This window comes from Puccinia triticina, chromosome 3A (genome assembly GCF_026914185.1).
Source record: "Puccinia triticina chromosome 3A, complete sequence".
NCBI lineage: Eukaryota > Fungi > Basidiomycota > Pucciniomycetes > Pucciniales > Pucciniaceae > Puccinia > Puccinia triticina.
In genome coordinates, this window is record NC_070560.1 from 7026701 (window position 1) to 7045860 (window position 19160).

The 19160-nt window shown below is 45.2% G+C and overlaps 2 protein-coding genes across 2 annotated transcripts; one reads left to right on the forward strand and one right to left on the reverse strand.

The window, feature by feature from the left end:
* Positions 1–5934: 5934 nt before the first annotated feature.
* Positions 5935–13470, reverse strand: PtA15_3A768 (uncharacterized protein; the record flags this gene model as incomplete). The annotated part of the gene is made up of 13 exons (XM_053167768.1): positions 5935–6030; positions 6131–6522; positions 6634–6748; positions 6885–7024; positions 7100–7168; positions 7235–7339; positions 7412–7550; positions 7622–7771; positions 7847–7968; positions 8028–8192; positions 8264–12225; positions 12296–13199; positions 13284–13470. The coding sequence occupies 13 exons, from the start codon at positions 13468–13470 to the stop codon at positions 5935–5937; spliced, it is 6546 nt and encodes a 2181-aa protein (XP_053018953.1).
* A 4033-nt stretch (positions 13471–17503) lies between these two features.
* On the forward strand, positions 17504–17934 carry PtA15_3A769 (uncharacterized protein; the record flags this gene model as incomplete). The annotated part of the gene is made up of 2 exons (XM_053167769.1): positions 17504–17708; positions 17840–17934. The coding sequence occupies 2 exons, from the start codon at positions 17504–17506 to the stop codon at positions 17932–17934; spliced, it is 300 nt and encodes a 99-aa protein (XP_053018954.1).
* Positions 17935–19160: the final 1226 nt, after the last annotated feature.

The window sequence follows — 19160 nt, forward strand, 5'->3', positions numbered from 1 at the left end:
ATTCTGGTTCGCAGCTTAATTTGATATCCGACACGATGGCGAATCAGTTTAACTTGACCCCGAGAGTTAATTTTCAGTCCGCGGTCTACGGTATCAACAACCAGGCCTGCGAATTGATAGGCGTGGCTGAGGATGTTCCGATTCGCGTCGGGAAAACTATCGATAGGACGTGCCACTTTTGGATCACGCGCAATGACGGACCTTTGATTTTGGGTCGTCCTTTTCTGATGGACGTGGCGGCCACCCTTTCTTTCAACCCGCAATCCGGCGAGAAGATTATCATTCCAGATGCCAGCGGCCGCGACATCGAGTTATCGCTGTGTTCAACTGGGTCCGGAAGATGGGAACGTGAATTCCCTGGTCAGGGCCGCAAGGGTGTGCTGGCGCACGTGGCGCGGCTTCCCGACGATTCTAACGAGGATCGTCCTTTTTTATGAGCTCTGCTGGTTCGAATTACGGCGGTCTTAATTTAGGTCCTCGCATTCTTGCCGCCGAATCAGCTCAAACTCTAGAGGATCATTGGCCCGTTTCCCCAATTTCATCATTTTTTCTCGATCAGCAAAATAGAAAACCCGAAAAACATCTCAAGATACTCAAAACCATTAAAAAGAAGATCTCAGCTCGATTTCAATTCAGTTTTCAATTCCCAGTGTACATTATGCAAGGTGCGGCGGAGGAGGATACTGGAACCCCGTGGAGGCAAACTGAAGCAAAAGTAAGTCCTCCCAGTTTATGCACCTCCAGGGTATCTACTACCTTCGTAAAAACCCTGCCTTGTGCCACTCTCGTGAGCCATCCCTATTCGCCCGCCTCTGCTTGCAGATCTCAGAAAACGCCTTCGATGGATTCAACTCGTCATGAAGACAAGAAATTACTTGCGTTTCACCTCAAGGAGGACTCAGCCTGTTCTAAGGAACCCTCCGCTCTCTCTCGGTTCTTGCTTCAGGAAGATTTACACGATCGTCTCCACAACAAGAATAAACTTCTTAAGCTCCACAATGAGGGTAAACTCGTGCCACTCCGCAACGAGCCTAAACTGGTACCGCTCCGCAATGAGCATAAACTTCATTCGCCCTGTAAGCATGTAAATCCCTGTAGATCCTTGCAGATCCGGGGTAATACAGTAGTACAGTATAATTGAACTGTAATTGAGTTATGTAGATCCTGTATACACAGGATGCGCACGGTGTATGTAGTACCACTTAGTCCCGCAACCTAATGCGCTCTCGAGTGGGAATGCAGTACAAATGCTTTCCTGCCGTAGGAATGGTAGAGTTTGGAGTCTCACGAAAAAAACCTAGTAGTGTAAATCAACCCTTGCGGTTCGATTGGTCTACTCAGAATTTTCGTATCTATTCTCCTTTTGGGGGGAACAAGCGTTCCGGTGTGTTTTCCGCAGAGAAAATGAATGAAATTCACTAGAATTTCAATGTGTAGAGTCAACCAAGTGTGTATGATTCAATTTCTATGGGTTTTTGGCGAAATAGAGACAATTTTTCCAGTACAAAAAGAGAGAGATAGTCAACAATAGGATGATTTTTTATGGATTTTTCCGGTTTTATAGAAGGAAACAGGGTGAAGAGTCTAGGAAAATGATGAGAAAATAAGGGAGAATCTAAGACACAATCACGGGAAATCTAGTCAATGATTTGACTTCTCTTTCTGCGCGTAAGTTGCGGAGGAGGGCCGTCAGAAGTGAAGGGGGGAAGCGTGGAGTAGGAGGTATGTTCTGTATAAGAGCAGTATTCTTCGTCAAAGGGAGGATATCCAAATGGGAAAGCTGTGAGTTTTGGTTTTCTAACAAGTTTAGTTTGTTCTTCTTCCACAAATTCTGATTCTTCAGTAGTATCAATAAGTGTACCGTCAGGATGATAGATACAAGTTATCCAAAGAGTACTGTAAGTAATCCAGGTACAGGTGTAGAATTGGTCCTCTCCAATCAGTGTATGGGTTTTTCTGACGTGTTCTTGGACTTCAAGGTTATTAGGGTCTTCCTTCGTGTATTTCTGTAATTTCAGGAGGTTGGAGTTGGGTTTGAAATCACAGATAATGGTGGTCATTTGTCTTTTAACAAGACATTTTGGCGTAAAAATGGTAAGGAAATAGGTATGTTAGTATGATTTTCACGGTTTGGGAGTGAGAATCACGGATAAATAATAGGCCAGACCCCCAATTGTCAGCCTGTATGTAACTAACCGTGTCTGAGAGGGTTGTTACTATCAAGATGATGGTGTAAGATGCCAAGGATGGGCCAATGGGTTTGTGGTAAGACCTGTAAAAGGTTTCACTCTATCAGTAATCTTGACTGAGAGGCTTGCTCAATTAAGGCGCATCCAGATCAACACAGGGTGTTAATAGGCATCCAAGGAATAACTCAACTTGGGTTCGTGGTTTTACCTACAGAAAGGTAAGGGTAATCAAGAGTTGATGTTATTCCTGAATTGAAAGATGGGTGAGAATGAAGGCACTGTTTAACTATGCATATGTTAAACCTTGCTATAATAATATTCTGAGGGATAAACAGTCCTGAGGGGCGTGTTTATATAGAGGGGAAAGAGCAGGAGGGAATATGAGGCGCTGGGAGGCGCTTCAGGACCAGGGGGGAACTGGAAGCGCTCAAGGGAAGCAGATCCTCATGAGGATCAACATTGGAAATGATCAGGGCAGTGTAATGATCAGTACTGATCCTGGATCAGTAGCTGTGCACACTAGCTGATCATAACCAATCATTGATTCCATTCAGTGCTCTTTGAATTGGATTACATCATGTATTGTTTATGTAATTATATCATAACCAATATATTATGTAAATGGGGACTGAGGTGTAACAGGGGATAAATGAGTGATACCTGTCTTGGGGTATTTCACTTGTACAGTAATGTTACAATGTATTGTAATCTTACTGTTGCACGTAACTTAACTCTCATAACAACAGTACATTATGGTAACTGTATTTAACTATGGTTATCTGTAATGTAATGTATAACAGGAGTACATTCTTAAGCTTGTATCAAATGATATACATATGTAATAAAGGTGTAAAAGGAATGTACTATATGTAATGTGAACAATTGCAGGTACTTGGTACGTGTAAGGTACTGTGACATGTACTCTGTGGCTGACAGTTCCTGTCCCCTGTTCCTGTCCCCTGTCACCTGTCCTGATTTGTATGGCCGAGTGGCCATGAATTATCTCCTGTTCCCTGTCACCTGTCCTGTCCCCTGTTATTGCTTTTAGGCCCCCCTTTGGATCTTGCTGGGGGGCTCTGTAGTTGTTTGGTTAAAGTCTGCTCCTCGGACATGAAATAAAAATCATCAAATCTGAGCAAAACCACACAAGCCCCACCTGTGTCAACCATCTTCAGGAAAGCTCCTCGGTCATCAACCCCATCACCTCCCAACTCGCCTCTAAGTAAAGAGCTGAAATCTTAACATGTTTTGGAGGTGTGTGACGGAAGAGAAGAGAAAAGGAAAGGGGATAGAGCCGGGTAGGAGATAAGAACTGGGAGCGGGTGAACATTGTGCACAACAGAGCAGAGCTCATGGGCAACAGGGAGGACATCACAGGTACCGAGTTGGGCAAATTCCAACACTTGTGAATCTTGGATTTGCAAACCTGCAGATATCTCCACATCCTACCTATAGCCACTCAATTGTTACATTTTGCTGCAGATAGGATATTCAATCTTGCAAATTATCAGAAAATCCAAAAATGGATCTTCAGAGCAACAGAAGATCCTTCAGGATTTGTTTGACCTTTAAAATGGATTCCTTCAATTAGCTTTGAAGATTTACCCTCAAAGAAATAGGTGAGGGTGCCAAGTCTTGCTAGGAAAACTGTCTCTTTTTTCTGATTTCTTTGTTGAATAATCTCTGCAAGTCTGCAGACATTATTCATAAGCCTCTCCTACAGAGAGCCCTCCAGTCGGGGTCCCCTGGACCCTCTGTTTGAGAGGCTTAGAGCATCTCCAACGGTCCAGGGGGGCAGTTTGCCTGTGTTCCCCGGCTGGCAAACACATTTCACAGCAGTCGCAGCTCAGCTCCAATTATGGACTGGCAGTTTAAGCCGCAATCCAAATGAGCTCACTCCTCCAGCACCACCCACCACCCTCTGCAATCCTTGTTCCGGTCATTGGGATGCACACATATTGATGACTGGAACATTCTGGTTGCATGTATCTCAATGACCAAAGCAAACCCCGTCATTGAAAGAAGGAAACACTCCTCTCAATGACCCAAGTGGACCAGTCATTGAGAGGAGTTTCCTATATTATACTCCTCTTGATGACCTGAGACTGGAGAGAACCACACATGTATCTGGATGACTGGAGCAAACCCGGTCATTGAGTGGAGGAAACACTGCTCTTGACGACCAGAACAGACCTGGTCATCAAGGGGAATGTTTACTCCTCTTGATGACCAGAACGGACCCGGTCATCAAGGGGAATGTTTACTCCTCTTGATGACCAGAATGGACCTGGTCATGGAGGGGAGTGTTTACTCCTCTCAATGACCAGAGAGAACCGGTCATGGAGGGGAGTTTTTACTCCTCTTGATGACCGGAAAAGACCCTGTTATCAAGAGGAGGCTTGTTGATTCAATTGATGAAGTATTTTTTTTCTTGCTTGGTGAGCTGCAAGTAGAATTTGGTGCATTTGTTGATACATACCATGTTGTCCATCTTTGGGAGGTATGAAGACGAGTGGATGGAGGTGTCTGGTATTGCGGCTGGGAGGCGACCCACAGAAGTCAGCAGGTGATTGCGGGTTTGACTGCCCCCGGCAATGTTCCCAGGGTTGTCATGCGGGTCCGTTGGAGCACAAAAAAGGAACCCGGGCCGCCAAAGTTTGCCCCCAAACACCCAGTCACGGCCAAACTTAGTCAGTCCTCCCTTCTGGGTTGGCAGGCTGGCGCCCCTTGCGCAAAGCGCAAGCCTCCAAAGGAGGGACTTGGGAGTAATCCAGGAAATTTGGTGTGAGCGCTGAGGACTGCCTCCAACCATTTGGCTGGTGTCAAACTTTGACACCACACTAAAATTGCCTCCTGCAGGCCAATCAGGCCGCCCTGGTTCAAGATTGAAGGCCTGCATCTCGCCTTCAATCTTACATAGATCACATGTAATTAACTTGAGCGGTCTTGAAGTTACAAAGCTTGTAACATCATCTTACCAAGATTCTTGGATTGTCCGTACATTTGTACATGTGAGGCAAGTACATAAGAGCTAAATAGACATGCCAAAGTGTACAGTTATGGTGGCTTCTGTACTATGTTTTTGTCGCGGTACAGGTAGGATACAGCAAGTTTATTGGATAGTGGAGTGTACAGGAGTGAAAAAAACAAGAGTTTGACTTTTGGAAAACAGCTCATTGTGTTTTTTGAAAGGATGTCTAGCACTGATAGATGAATGGCTGCGCAAGAAGCCAGGCTACAAGGCCGTGCCACTCATGACCTCGTTTGTTGCGTGGAAGGCATTGATTTAATGTGTAGGCATTGATTTAGTGGAATTTGGGTGCTGGCCAGGACTACAGTCTGTCAGCTCTCACGCCAGAATTTGCCGCTTGGGGGCAAGCCTCTCTGTGAGACAGAGACCCTGCGGGGCTATGCTCCAGAGAGGCTTGGTTAAGCTCGAGTCATGGCTCCGTTGGAGATGCTCTTAGTTAAGCTAGCCCCTGCGGGAGGGGTAGCTTTGCCGCCAGCCACAGCAGGCCTCCCAGTCCACCAAGGGGGACTTGTGGTAAGTTAGTTTAAGCCAGTTGTTTTCCAAGAAGGCAAATCAAACAAGAGATAGGTACCTAACATAACATGACAAAAATAAAAATATAGCATCCGGAGCCTAGTTTAAATGAGATAGGAAGCTGGATTTGTTTAAAATGTGCCTATTTTTGAATCACATTTGCTTTGGATAAAAAAGGTAGAAGGAATGAAAACAGAGTGATTAAGATGTAAATAGTAGACTTGAAATTGATCTAATCAAAATTTCCATGTAATTCTTTCGTGCCCTGATTGCATCTTTTGTGAACCCTCCTGAAGCCTAACAGAGAAAAATTGGAAAGTAAAAACGAGTTAATTGAATTTCTCAAACCGGTTTTCAATACACTTCCTGGGTTTATTCTGACGAGATAAATGCTTACCAAATCGATATTCTGTAATTTGACAAACGTTGGCCTGATGAATTCCAGGCATTCTTCTTTAATGATATTGATATCAAAATCGTTACCGGTGTTATTACTGAGGAACCGATTTCCCGTGAGAGAGCTATTAATCCCATTATGGCTGGCTGCACCAAATAGAGCTCCATTGTCCTTATTGGCGCTTCGTTTACCCGATAGCAGATCAAGATTCAATTTGTTTGGATAGCTAGTGGTCGATCCTGACCCGGGTCCACCAAGAAATGAAGACGACGATCGTGGTAATGTCGCGAATCCATCGCCACTGGCACCATGGTTCCCATCGCCCATTTCATTTTGTTGGAGGTAATAGGAAGCGTTCCTCCAAAATAGGGATAGCGTCATATCAATCATATCTGCATGATTCAATTCATGAAAAATTATCCAAAAGGTTACACGAGATCAATAATATTCCGACCATGTGTAAGGAGCGCAGAGGGGACTCCATAGATAGATCGAAAGCTTACCCAAGATCGCCACAGATCTTGCATAAGATTTCGTGTGAGCTTCAGTCACTTTCTGTTTGGCTTGAAGCTTCCGATCTGATTCGTGTGTTTTGAACTCATCATCTTCCGCTAAGATCTGAAAACAAAGCAAAAAAAAAAAAAAAATCAATTACGCGAGGCAAATGTTTCAGATACGATTTACCGTGACGCTCTGACTAAAGTGAATGAATGAAGAGAAAAAGTATGGCGAGAAAAACAAATGCTGAATGTACCTCCGCAACCTCTTCCCGACTGATTTTACCCCAGTTGTTTAACCGATGAGTAAGGCTGCTAGTCTGAAGGACAGTGAACTCGAGCAAGTTAGTAGAATCCCGGAGGAAACTTAGAGTGGTTCCAAGAGTGGGACCTGGTCCTATAATTTGAGAGAACGGGTTAGTGAGGATTTTTCTTCTTGCCTTGTCTGCTAGTATGTCAAAGCATTACTTACCAACCATCCCATTGGTTGATTCAAGTGGTCTAAGAGTCGGTGAAATCACTGGGATGAACCTTACTCGAGCTGTTTGGGAGTCATCGTCACTAGTTAACTCGAAGATTGGATTGATGTGCTAGAACTTGGGCTCACCTCGCCTTTGAGATGCCACTCTCATGTAGGTCAAGATACTACTTTCGAAAGTCAGTCCGAGGTCTCTGATCTGCTCCTGAAAGACTGTGAATGGAGCATTGGAGCCTTGAGATGCAAACCAAGATGTTAGTTCACGATCGGTCCATCCTCGCCAAGGAAAAAAAGAGAATCTGTTACCTGGTACGATGCGAGCTACATTTTCCCTTTCGAGCTCACTTGCAGGTAAAATGTTATTCATCCAAGCTTGACTCCCACACACTACATTCGCGATGGCAAGGATACCGGTGTGGAGTGCACCAAAATCTGTTGAGGAAGCCTGGAAAAAGCATCGAAACAAATCAATTCCTGAAATCTATTCAGGCGGGTATCAAATGAACTTGTACCCACAATTTCTTGGTCGCCAACAGCCGGTAAGGCTATTCTTAGGATGGTAGTAATTAGGAGTAACTCCTGAATTCCGACGCTGGATGTCAGCATTCCCGCCGAGCGAATGCATGTCATGATCATCTCTCGTTGTGCGTTGATGAAGTTCAGAGCCTTTTGACAAAAATATGGCGTCAGTATGCTATCATACCAAAAACTGTTTGAGGGTCAAAGTAAATTGACTCTTACTTCCCGAGTAGCAAGACCAGACTCAGAGCCTAGACTGATGAGAACACCGGCGACCAATTGCAATGCAGGGAGGAGTAACTGATGGTATCTCTCTGAAGCAGATGGAATGAACATATCGAACTCTGTAAAATGATGTAGGTTAATAACCAGGCCTATTTAATCAGATTCCTTGTTAGCTTACCTTGATGGAGAGACAGGCTCTGCGGTGAGCCACTAAGGTAGTTGCACTGTCCCAATCTCACTAGCAGTTGAGCGTCAATGAGCTTCTCAGCACCGGCCTGACTTGAGGCGACGCGTAGCAAAAATGCCATTTGGGTCTCGTAGACATACAAGGCATTCAGAGATTCTGATAAAACAGAGGATAAGCGGGAAATAACAATGTAGTTCAGGTTCAGGAGAACGGAAAAGCTCACATACCTGGGTCAGGCTCAAGAACTGCAAGGAGGTCCGCTTCTGCATCTTTCACAAAGTCGACGAAGTTTTTCATGGATCCATTCCTCCATAATACGGCCATCAATTTGAAGCCGGATCTTGAGCGGTCGGATAACATCAAGAGCGAGTCCAGAGCGGTAAAAGCAACTGATTTCCACACCTCACTACCCATGATCGCGTCTTTGGATAGCACTGGTAGCAGTCGATCAAAGGCTGTGGATATCATGGCAATAGTATTGGTCTCTAGAGTGCTCCGAGAAGAATTCCACTGACTGACAACGGTGGAGGCCGCATCAGGCGATGGAACTAGTGCGTCGGCCAGTTTCATTATGTCTTGAGACGAGAAAGATTGTGAAGCTGTCGAATCAGCGTTACTGGTCGCGTAGACGTGCTGAAGAAACCCTAGTAATGACGCGTATAGATTGCCTCGAATAATGTTGGAAGTGTTGGAGAGGACGATACTTTGAACAATCGTCTTCAGAATGGTTATCATGCGATCGAAGGGGAAAGCTTGTGCTGCTTCACCAGTCGCTAGAGATCCTAATTGAGTTCCTTCATGGCGTAATTTGATCATCAACGCGACAACGATTTCGCTTAACAGTTCAGCAGAATCTGAATCAACTTGACCTTCTACTAGCTTCGACAGGACTGAACCCAGCAGGTCGAGCAAGAAGATGTGTCGATTTTCGGCCGGGACCAAGTGAAACGCTCGACTCAAAGTGAGGCGCAGTAATGTGCTCCATGAACGCAACATATGGTACTGGGCTGAGGCAATCTGTCGCCGCTGATTTTCAACGACAATAGATTCAATCACAAATTTAATTTCTTCCTGCATTTCGGCCTGTTGCGCAGCGGTGTTCAGCAGACCACGACGCTTAATCTCTTGTCGCGTAGCTCCAAGCATGCTGAGGATTGCACCTAAATCGAAGAGCTGGCAGCCCGTGCTATCGATGATGCAACACTGATCGAAGTTGAGGGTTGCAAAAAAATTTAATGGACGAGGCTCGATTGTCGTATCGTTCTTCCAAGCGAAATCCAAGTATAAAAACAATTCTTGCATCCTTGGAAGGGATTGATCTGGACTGCCAACTTGGTCCAAGATCGACTTGCTTTGATTTGGGGAAGATGAAGATTCGAACAAGATAAACAACAGGTCGGTAGCGCGTTCTCGCTGGGTTTGCTGCGTGAGAATATTGAGCTCTAAAGAAATTGTTTCCAGTACCCAGGATGTCGAATGCATAGTGGCTACAATCTCACTGCAAGTAGTCTCAACGACTTTTCCGCTGCTCATGATGAGCTGGCCACCGGCGATGGCGTGATTGGCCGGTATCGACAGCGGCAAAGCACTGGCCTGGGCGATGAAATACTGCTCGGTATTACGGAGGTAGCGGGAAACTGGTTTGCAAGAATATTCGTGTAAACAGAGTTGTCGAATAACGCGGTGAGCTTTTTCAGCCAGGATCGGATCCCTCTCGAGCAACGAAAATTCGACTTCATTTTCTTCAGATTTTCTTGACGCTTGTCCCATCCGGAGCAAATCGAGAATAGCATGGAAACAAGACAATTTGGCATCGGGGGATCTGGGATCGGCTAAAGCAATGGTATCTTTAGAAGCTCGTGCATCGAATCCCAAAAGATAGTGTGCCACGTTGGGGGCAGCTCGATGAGGTTGAGTATTCTGCAATAAAAGATCCAATATCGCACTTCTGATGGCCGAGGAGATTCTAGACATATCTCTCTCCTCTAGTTCGCCAGATGTATCAACCACAAAATCGCCATCATCCACGTCGCGAAAGCTTGATGCGGCTGCTTCCAAGCGACCCATAAAGTTACCCAGAATTAAAAGGCTCTCTTCTGAAGAATCTAGCAGACCAAGTAAACGGTTCATTCTCCCAGGGTACTGTCCATGGAACTGATCAGCAGCACTAAAGAATGTGGATTCGGCAATGTGCGTTAAAAGTTTAACAGCAAGGTAAGCAACTTCCTCGTCCTCTACACACCCCACCAGAACGGCGATTGAAATAACCATGCTGCTAGAGTGAAAGATGTGCTGATCCAAGCTTTGGGCTGACCGGGCCCATATCACCCGATCGTGGGGGATATTTGAGGCCGCGTGCTTCAGTACGTGGGGTAAAACGCCGTCTAGAAAAGGATGTTGCAGTTCGATAACCCGGTGCACGATCCTGAGAGCGCGAAGGACACATCGGCAAGTGATATCAGACTTTTGAGGTTCATTTTCAACAAAACGAGGCCCATTAAGAAGGGTTTCAAAAAGTTGCCGCGTGAGCTCAGTGTTATTGAGTATGCGAAGCATGATTTCAAATCCTGGATGCGTTACTACGGCTGATACTGCTCTAGAATGGACCTCACTTCCTGAATGTGCATTGGAAAGTGTCGAAGTAGCCAAAAACGGCCCGATTTCGTATGACGTTAGGCATCTTTCAATGAAGGCCAGACATACTTCGAAAACCTGGTATCTTTCTTCTTGATGTAAAAAGTCGCGCGATCCCACTTTCCGGAAGACTTCATCTACTACGAATCGTAAATAAGGTTCGATACCTGGAGATCGAGATGAAACACCCAGGTTTTCAGGGATGGACTGTAGTTCTAGTTCTTCCCCCTTCTTGACTGGAGATCGGCGCGCCGGTGGGTGAATCAAAGCAACCAGAAGACGAATAAAAGCTGTCGACCCGGGATAGACTTGATTGGTTGCTTCCACCTCTTCCAGCTCGGCCAGGATACCGGTCCTGATCAGTTCACCACTGGTCAATGAGAGCGCCCCTGGAGCGCCGAAATCAGCAGGTAGGCCCCATGTGTTCGTTGATAGAATCTGACTATGTTCAAGAGTAAGCCAACACTTGCGAGCAATATCAGCACTGATCTTGCTGCCGGGGGCGGCAAATGCGGCAATGGCCAAGAGTAATTCTGCTTTTAGGTCTAGCGGAATGGGGCAGGCTGCCAAAGCGAAAAGAGTTTGGATAGGTCGATACTTTTGATGATCGTATAGCGTAGCTTGAGCGATGGACGAATAACGGACAATTTGTCTGATAACTTTGGCATACTTCTTGAGGATGGACACTTCAGCCGGGAAGAGCTGCCTGTTTTCAGGCGTGTTGTTTTTTTGTAATGATAATACTTGGAGTGCCTGGATATAGTACTGGAATCGGCCAAAGATAGAGGACCACGAGCACGTCAAGAGGTTGATCCTACCCATGGCATCGGCAATGCGGGACATTGTAGGATTCATCCCACTCGTACCATCTTCAGACGAGCCGCTCATGAGGAAAGAGTAGGCTAGATCACTGCAGCGCGGGCCCGTGGCTAAAGACGCCAGCATTTCGTAAAACGATTGGACCATTCCGAGTTGACGACATTCGGAGGCCCATCTAACAAACCCAGTCAATTTGGTCGAGCGCCCGGACGTCAACGTGGGGTCATCGATATTATCTTGATTCTCGCCGACTCCCCAGTACACCAACGCAGAATCGGGGGCATTTCGATGGATAGCAGCAATGACTTCGAACAGGGCTTCAATATCATGATGAGGGGTCGATGGGAGGCTCTCTGACATGTCCGGATTGGACGTTTGATTCATTGAATGGTAGCGCATTGAGACGTGCACATCTTCTTCTTGGTTGCGTAGTCGACGTAGAACAGATTGAAGCGAGGTAACAAAAGTGATCATTAGATGATCGATTCGCTCCACAACTTCCGATCGAAAACCTTCCTCAATACCCAAAAGGTCATCGGCAGTGGCCACGCGAAGGGCATCCTCCGTTCGGGGTCCAAGGATTTGAGGAGGCGATTCTTCCAGCAAATCTTTCTTTTTGAAAACCAGCAAATCAGAAACCATGAATGGAAACGCGCCATTGTGGATCGCAGACATGACCATCTGATCTATGAGATCCTCCCATATTTGTGTTTCGTGCTCGAGTCGGGGATCTTGCCTGTAGAGAGTTAAGGGTCAGATGCATAACTTGTCGCCAGCTTTTGCTATTGAGAGACAACTTGACATACTGGTAAGCTAAGCCTAAAAACAAACACCATTGTAACAATGCGACTGCTTTCACTTGTCGAACCAGCCATCGCTTTTTAGTTAACCGCTCAGTCATCGTCTGCATAAAAGCGATATCGTTCCACAGCCCAGTAAGATAGTTATACTCAGCATCCGTCGGTGAGCTGCACTCGCCATCCATTGCTGCGAGGAAGGTCATCAAGAAATGGCAAATCAGAGGATCCTGGGAGTTCATGTCGGCAAGGATATCGACTAGACTCAGAAGATGTTCCTTGTTGAGCAACCGAGAAAATCCAATCAGATATACAATTTGCCCAAGTTCGCGTCTTTCCGATTGGTGCTGCTCTAGCATTCTTTGGACGATCTCATCGCTGAATTTGACTACCACCTGATTTGATTTTTCCGGAGCTCTTTGAGGTGGGGTAGATGTAGATCCAAAGTTGAATGCTCCAGTACTGTTGTTCGTCGATTGACCTGCATATGCATTCGAAGTTGAACTTGAAGTGAGCTGAGCTTTCAACTTGAGAATTTGATTCTTTGAGTGCTCGATTTCTTTGAGCACCTTCGAGACCCAAGTATCCTGCTTGACTGAGGTTGACCGACTACTTATCAAACCATTCCGAAACCGTTCGAGTTCCTCACTGAGTCCACTGGTGATAAGGTTTTCCGAATCCGTAGGTTGAAAGATGAGTTTCAGAACTCTCAGTAGGGCTGTTCGCTCCTGATAATAGATGATCACCGCATTGTCTGCGTTCGGTCTGCCATAGCGCGCTTTACGGGACATTCCATGTTGCAAAAGGATGGCACATTGATTTTCAGATAATTCAAGCTGCTCAGAGAGATAGAGTGCCTCTTGCGTGAAGTCGGATGTGTGACTATGCAAGGTAGATTGATAAACGAATTGACCTGTGTTTCCACAGACGGAATAAAAGGGAAGCATCACCCCTTAGCAAGTTGAGGCGGAGATCACTAATACAAGAAAAACTGTACCTTTTCTGATCTGATCTGCTTCCTTTGGATTCCTGGGTCGTTTGTCAAATAGTTGGATAATAAACGGTCTGGCGCGATCGAGTTCCAACCGTAGCCGGGGCAATAACGAGGGGTCAGGTTTATCGATGAGATCTTGCAGGAAGTCGAACAGTCTGTGAAACAGATCGGGAATGTAATCCGTCGCCATCCTAAGGATTTCACGATGCTTTCAGAGTGATATACAGAGATGGTTGATGTGAATCGATTTAAGTGAACACGATCGATTTGAGATCGGAGAGCTGGACCACACGACAACGGACCCATGAGCCTGTTTAATCTTGATGATTACATCAGCAAGTCGTGAATGGGCGCGCCGCTGCGCGAGAGCACGCGAGTGCCCTCATTCAGACTCGAGCTCGAGCCATCCAACGGTCCAGGGCCACCGCAGGAATCTGTACAAAACAGATGAAATGGCGTGCATCATCATAAGATCCGCAAGAATTCCCCAAGAAACAAGCTCTGGTTAAAAAACTTTGGCCATTCCAGCTCATGGATCCAATCCTAATTGTGAGGATAGATAACTGAAGCCAAGATGGTCAGCTATCCTGTTCAGGGCTTCAGCAGAGGAGGGCCATTTCTTTCTGCATAACGAGGCGGAAGCAAAAAGGGGCATAAAAAGCCCAAAAGCCCAGAAATCTCAGGCAAAAGGTACGACAAGTCATAAGCCTCTCCTATGGAGAGTCCCTTTACAGGCTTTGGGATGAGGGAGTCCCCCCGCCGTTTGAGAGGCTTTGTTAGGCCAGGGGGAGGACGCCTTTCCGCCTCTTGGGAAGCTGTCCGGGTGACGGTTTTCAAAAGTATTCTGTTCCAGTATTGACTCTCCTCATCATGCGGACGCTTGTTGCTAGAGAGGCGCGAGACAGCTTTTTAGCGTCCCCAGATGCGTCCTCAAGACACCCCATTTGCCCTGGCGCAGAGTGTCGTCGCTGCAACAACAGGCAGCAACCATAAATGTCATGACGGTGTGCCCCACCCTGCTCAAAACCCCGTTCCCCAAACCAGCAGATGAATAGACGGGAGCTTTGTTGCTCTTCCAATGCCACCCTAAACATCAAAGAATGATTGAAAGCTGATGGGACCCAACAGCTAGTCAAACATGCTTGCCCCATCCAATTTTTTCTTTGATGGTGGGCATTGGATAACAGATTTTCAGAGGAAGGACTGAAAACATTAATTACTTTTTTCCTTCATGTTGAGTTGTCTGTTAGTCTACTACCATGATGTATCACCACAGTATGGAGGGCTGTAGAATTGACCCATGAGCACTACCAACCAACCACCCAGCTGGCAGCCACAAGCACCTGTAGCCTAGTTGGTAAAGGCAGCACTCTAGCAACACTGGGTCAATACGATTCAATATGATATTAGGCCAAATTTTGTATTGAATCAATCCCCGTTACCTATTTGGACCGTTACCGTTAGCAGTAACAAGATTTTTTGCGCGCTGCGCGTATCAAAACCCTATCTGCGTTACCATACTGTTACCCTTATGGTAACACAGAAAATGTGGTAACGGCAGTATTAGAGCCAAAAAAAAGGCTAAAAGAGCCAAAAAAATCTCGATACCGCGGCAATATTGACTTCATATCAGCAGCAATATTGTAACGGCTTGAAAAAAAATCCAAAATTCAAACTGAATATCGGTAACGCGCTGCCGTTACTGGTAACAGTAACAATAACGCACCAAAAATTGATACGATATCGATACGTTACCGTTACTGGTATCTTATCAACCCAGTGTTGACTCTAGTATGTGTCTCAGCATAGCTGAGGTTGTGAGTTTGACTCTCACCAGACACATCTTCATTTTACAGTCTCTACACTTCAGACGTACATCAGTGAGAGAATATGAAGGATTCATACCTTTTGCAGAGTTTTGTATGGCAGATGACCAACATGTTACACAACGTAGCCATGCATAACTTTCTACTGATTTTTTTGCCTGGTCCTTGGAAATGTTCTCTGCATGTCTGGGCGAGTACCATATAACGTGTTGGAAGGGGGGGAGGAACTCTCTAAGTTGCCTCTTGTCTGGCTCGCTCAGGGATAATTGAAGATGTACAGTTTCCGGCTGAAAAAAATCACTTTCAAAATGTATGCTGATGATTTAAACAAACCTTTTTGCTTTTTTCACTCACACTCAAAAATCACAAACCCTCTTCCAGCAGTGACCTGGTCCATTCTGGTCATGCGCTTCAGCATTCAATTTTTATTATTACGGACTTACTTTGTGCACTGTGAGAAACTCTTTGCGCACTGTGGGGGTCGTTGTCTCAACGTCTAGCACCCAGTGCGTGCCTCTGCCACAGCTCTTCGCGCACTGCACAAGAATTAAGACCTAGATTATCTGCTTTTTTTTTCTATAAGTTGTTGAAGGGGGTAATTATTACCCCTCTGAAATTTCCTTGAGGTGCTGGGAGCTCTCCTTCCAACAGAAAAAAAAATTATGAAATAATTGATTTTCAAAAACAGACTTACTTCGCGCACTGCAAGAAACTCTTCGCGCACTGTGGGGGTTGTCGTCTCGACGTCCCGCCCCCAGTGCGCGCTTTTGCCACGGCTCTTCGCGCACTGTGCATTCCCCCCAAAAAAGGGCTTGCATTTCTTGAGATATTTTTTGATGAATCAATAGAATGACTATTTATGATCCCCCTAAAAAATAATCAAGTCATTTAGGGGTCTCCTTGAGCCTAGAGAAAATTGACATGAAAAAATCATATTTTAACACGGCAGGGACCTGTAATACCGCTTCCTGTGCCCCAGTAGCCCCAAAAATTTCACAGTATCATGGTACATGTGCAAATTCGTGACCTGATAATTTTCAGAATTTTCACCAGCTTTCCTTTAGCCCAAATAGGTATTGCGTTTATTATTTTGCGTATATGTATAACTTTTTTTTTACACACAACAAAGGTACACAATTTTGAGAGCACAGAGAAATGTGCTTCAAATTGATTCCCTGAAATTCCTAGCAATAGTGTGTCATTATAAAATGAGATAGAAGGGGTGCGCAGCAGGCTTAGTAGGAAAATTACTGCTAACTGTATAGCTTTTTTGTTACACACCCAAACAGTCCCAAAATTTCAGAAATGTTTTCATTGTAGATATTCTCCGCGCCATAAATTTCTTGGCAATAGTGTGTCATGATAACATGAGATATAAGGGGTGCGCGGCGGGCTTAGTAGGAAAATGGCGGCTACATGTATAGATTTTTTGTTACACGCTGAAACAGTCTGAAATTTTCAGGAATGTTTCAATTTTGCATATTCTCCGCGCCATAAAGCTCTTAGCAATAGTGTGTCATTAAAACATGAGATAAGTTAGCAGTCATTTTCCAACTAAGCCCGCCGCACTACATCTCATGTTATCATGACACACTATTGCCAAGAAATTTATGGCGCGGAGAATATCCACAATGAAAACATTTCTGAAATTTTGGGACTGTTTGGGTGTGTAACAAAAAAGCTATACAGTTAGCAGTAATTTTCCTACTAAGTCTGCCGCGCACCCCTTATATCTCTGGGAAAAATTCTGAAAATTATCAGGTCATGAATTTGCACATTTGCCATGATACTGTGAAATTTTTGGGGCTAATGGGGCACAGGAAGCGATATTACAGGTCCCTGCCGCGTTAAAATATGATTTTTTCATGTCAATTTTCTCTAGGCTCAAGGAGACCCCTAAATGACTTGATTATTTTTTAGGGGGATCATAAAAGGCCATTCTATTGATTCATCAAAAAATATCTCAAGAAATGCAAGCCGTTTTTTTGGCGGAAAATGCAGTGCGCGAAGAGCCGTGGCAGAAGCGCGCACTGGGGGCTGGACGTCGAGACGACGACCCCCACAGTGCGCAAAGAGTTTTCCGCAGTGCGCGAAGTAAGTCCGTTCAAAAATAACATTTGGGTCCCCTAATCAGGAGGATTACAGAGCAGACATACGGGAAGGGGAATGAACCCCGGGGGTCTCACACTCAGATGCTAAGATACCGGTACATCATACTGATCACTTTTCACTCTGCCGATAAACGACGATGGATCCTCTCGCCGATAATGCCGCCTTACCGGCACAAAAGATGGCAAAAGGAGTACACGACATTGACGCACTCTCTCCCACTTTTTTTGTGATTAGACGTATGGACAACCAACGGGAGAAAAGTACAAGCGGGCACAGAAGAACTTCATGAAATTGCTTGTATCATACTCAATTATCTCGTACATTTCGCATCTAAAAGACCGACACAATGGGAAAATCTTGATTGACAAGGAGGGACACATCATCCACATTGATTTCGGCTTTTTGTTGAACAATTCGCCGAGCTCAATTGGCTTCGAGATGGCCCCATTCAAGCGCGTCCAGGACTACATCAAGGTCCTCAACCTGCCAAGTTTGTCAAGCTCTTCAAACTATTGTTCAAGAAGATCCGCAAACACGCCGAGCAAATCATCACAACCGTCAAGCTCATGCAAGTTGGTAAGAGTCCCCCCCTCCCCCCACATCTTTCCTTTCCATCATTAGAGAAAAATCTGAGTGAACTTGTCCTCCCTTCACTCAACTCCGTCTTCACCCGACTCTACGACTCCTTCCAGTACTGCAGCCAGGGCGTCCTCTGACCCCCACCCTCCCCCCTTTGTTTGCCTCCACGCCAGTTACATCACAGTGCTTGCTTTTGATCGTGCCTTTTGTTCCGGAACATTTTTTTGCTTTACCACTGCTATCCTTCATACACATACTCATAGAATTTTCCACACCCGTCTGTCTCTCTTTCCCCAAATAACAATTGAATTTTCAAGATATACCTCTTTAAGGGGACCCAGTTTGAATCCTTACAGCCAAGAAGAGCTTCCACAGTTTTAATCAAGCTAAAAAAATCACAACCATAACTCAGGAGACCAGGGAGTTGATCACTGCCCCAACATGCTGAAATTGCAGCAATACCTATTTGACATACAGGAAAGCTGGCAAAAATGCTGAAAATTATCAGGCCATGAAATTGCACATTGACTATTATACTGTGAAGTTTTTGTCGCTACTGGGTTACAGGAAACAACATTTTGAATGCTTGCCGCATTGAAATATGATTTTTTCTGGTCAATGTTCTCTAGGCTCAAGGAGACCCCCAAGTGATTTGATTATTTTTTTGGGGGATGATACAAAGTCATTTCATTGATTCATCAAAAAATATCTCAAGAAAGGCAAGCAGTTTTTTGGGGGGAACACACAGTGCGCAAAGAGCCGTGGCAGAAGCGCGCACTGGGGGCTGGACGTCGAGACAACGACCCCCACAGTGCGCAAAGAGTTTCTCGCAGTGTGCGAAGTAAGTCCGTATTATTATCCTTTCTTTTCCATATCTATCTCGGAATAGATGTCCCGTCCAGAATATACCCTGACCCAGAGCTCGCTGTCAGGGCCGCTTCACCAGATCCGGCAAACTCAAGAGTAATCAACATTCCCCAAGATCTAAATGGTAGTTCTGAGCCTGCTATTGCTCCTCAAAGCTTTTGGAACCAAATAAATGAAGACACAAACAGTATCTCTAAGACAACAGGCAGTTTGAAAACAAGAAGTGCCACTGCCCCTTCAAATTATTTGCAGCATTCTCCCCGTGATAGCCTAAAATCAAAGCTGAAGTATCATGACTTGAACAAAGGCATTGAACTGGAATCTGCTTTTCATGAAAACAATTTAGGTCGGACCATTTTCATCTTTGTGGATTGGTTCAAGAAGCTCTGGTTACGGGTGAAAGACAAACTTTTTTATGAGCTTTTGAAGAAAGAAATCAAAAGGACTTACAAAAGTCAAGCAAAAAAAAGCCTTTACAATGCAGGTGAGTAACCGT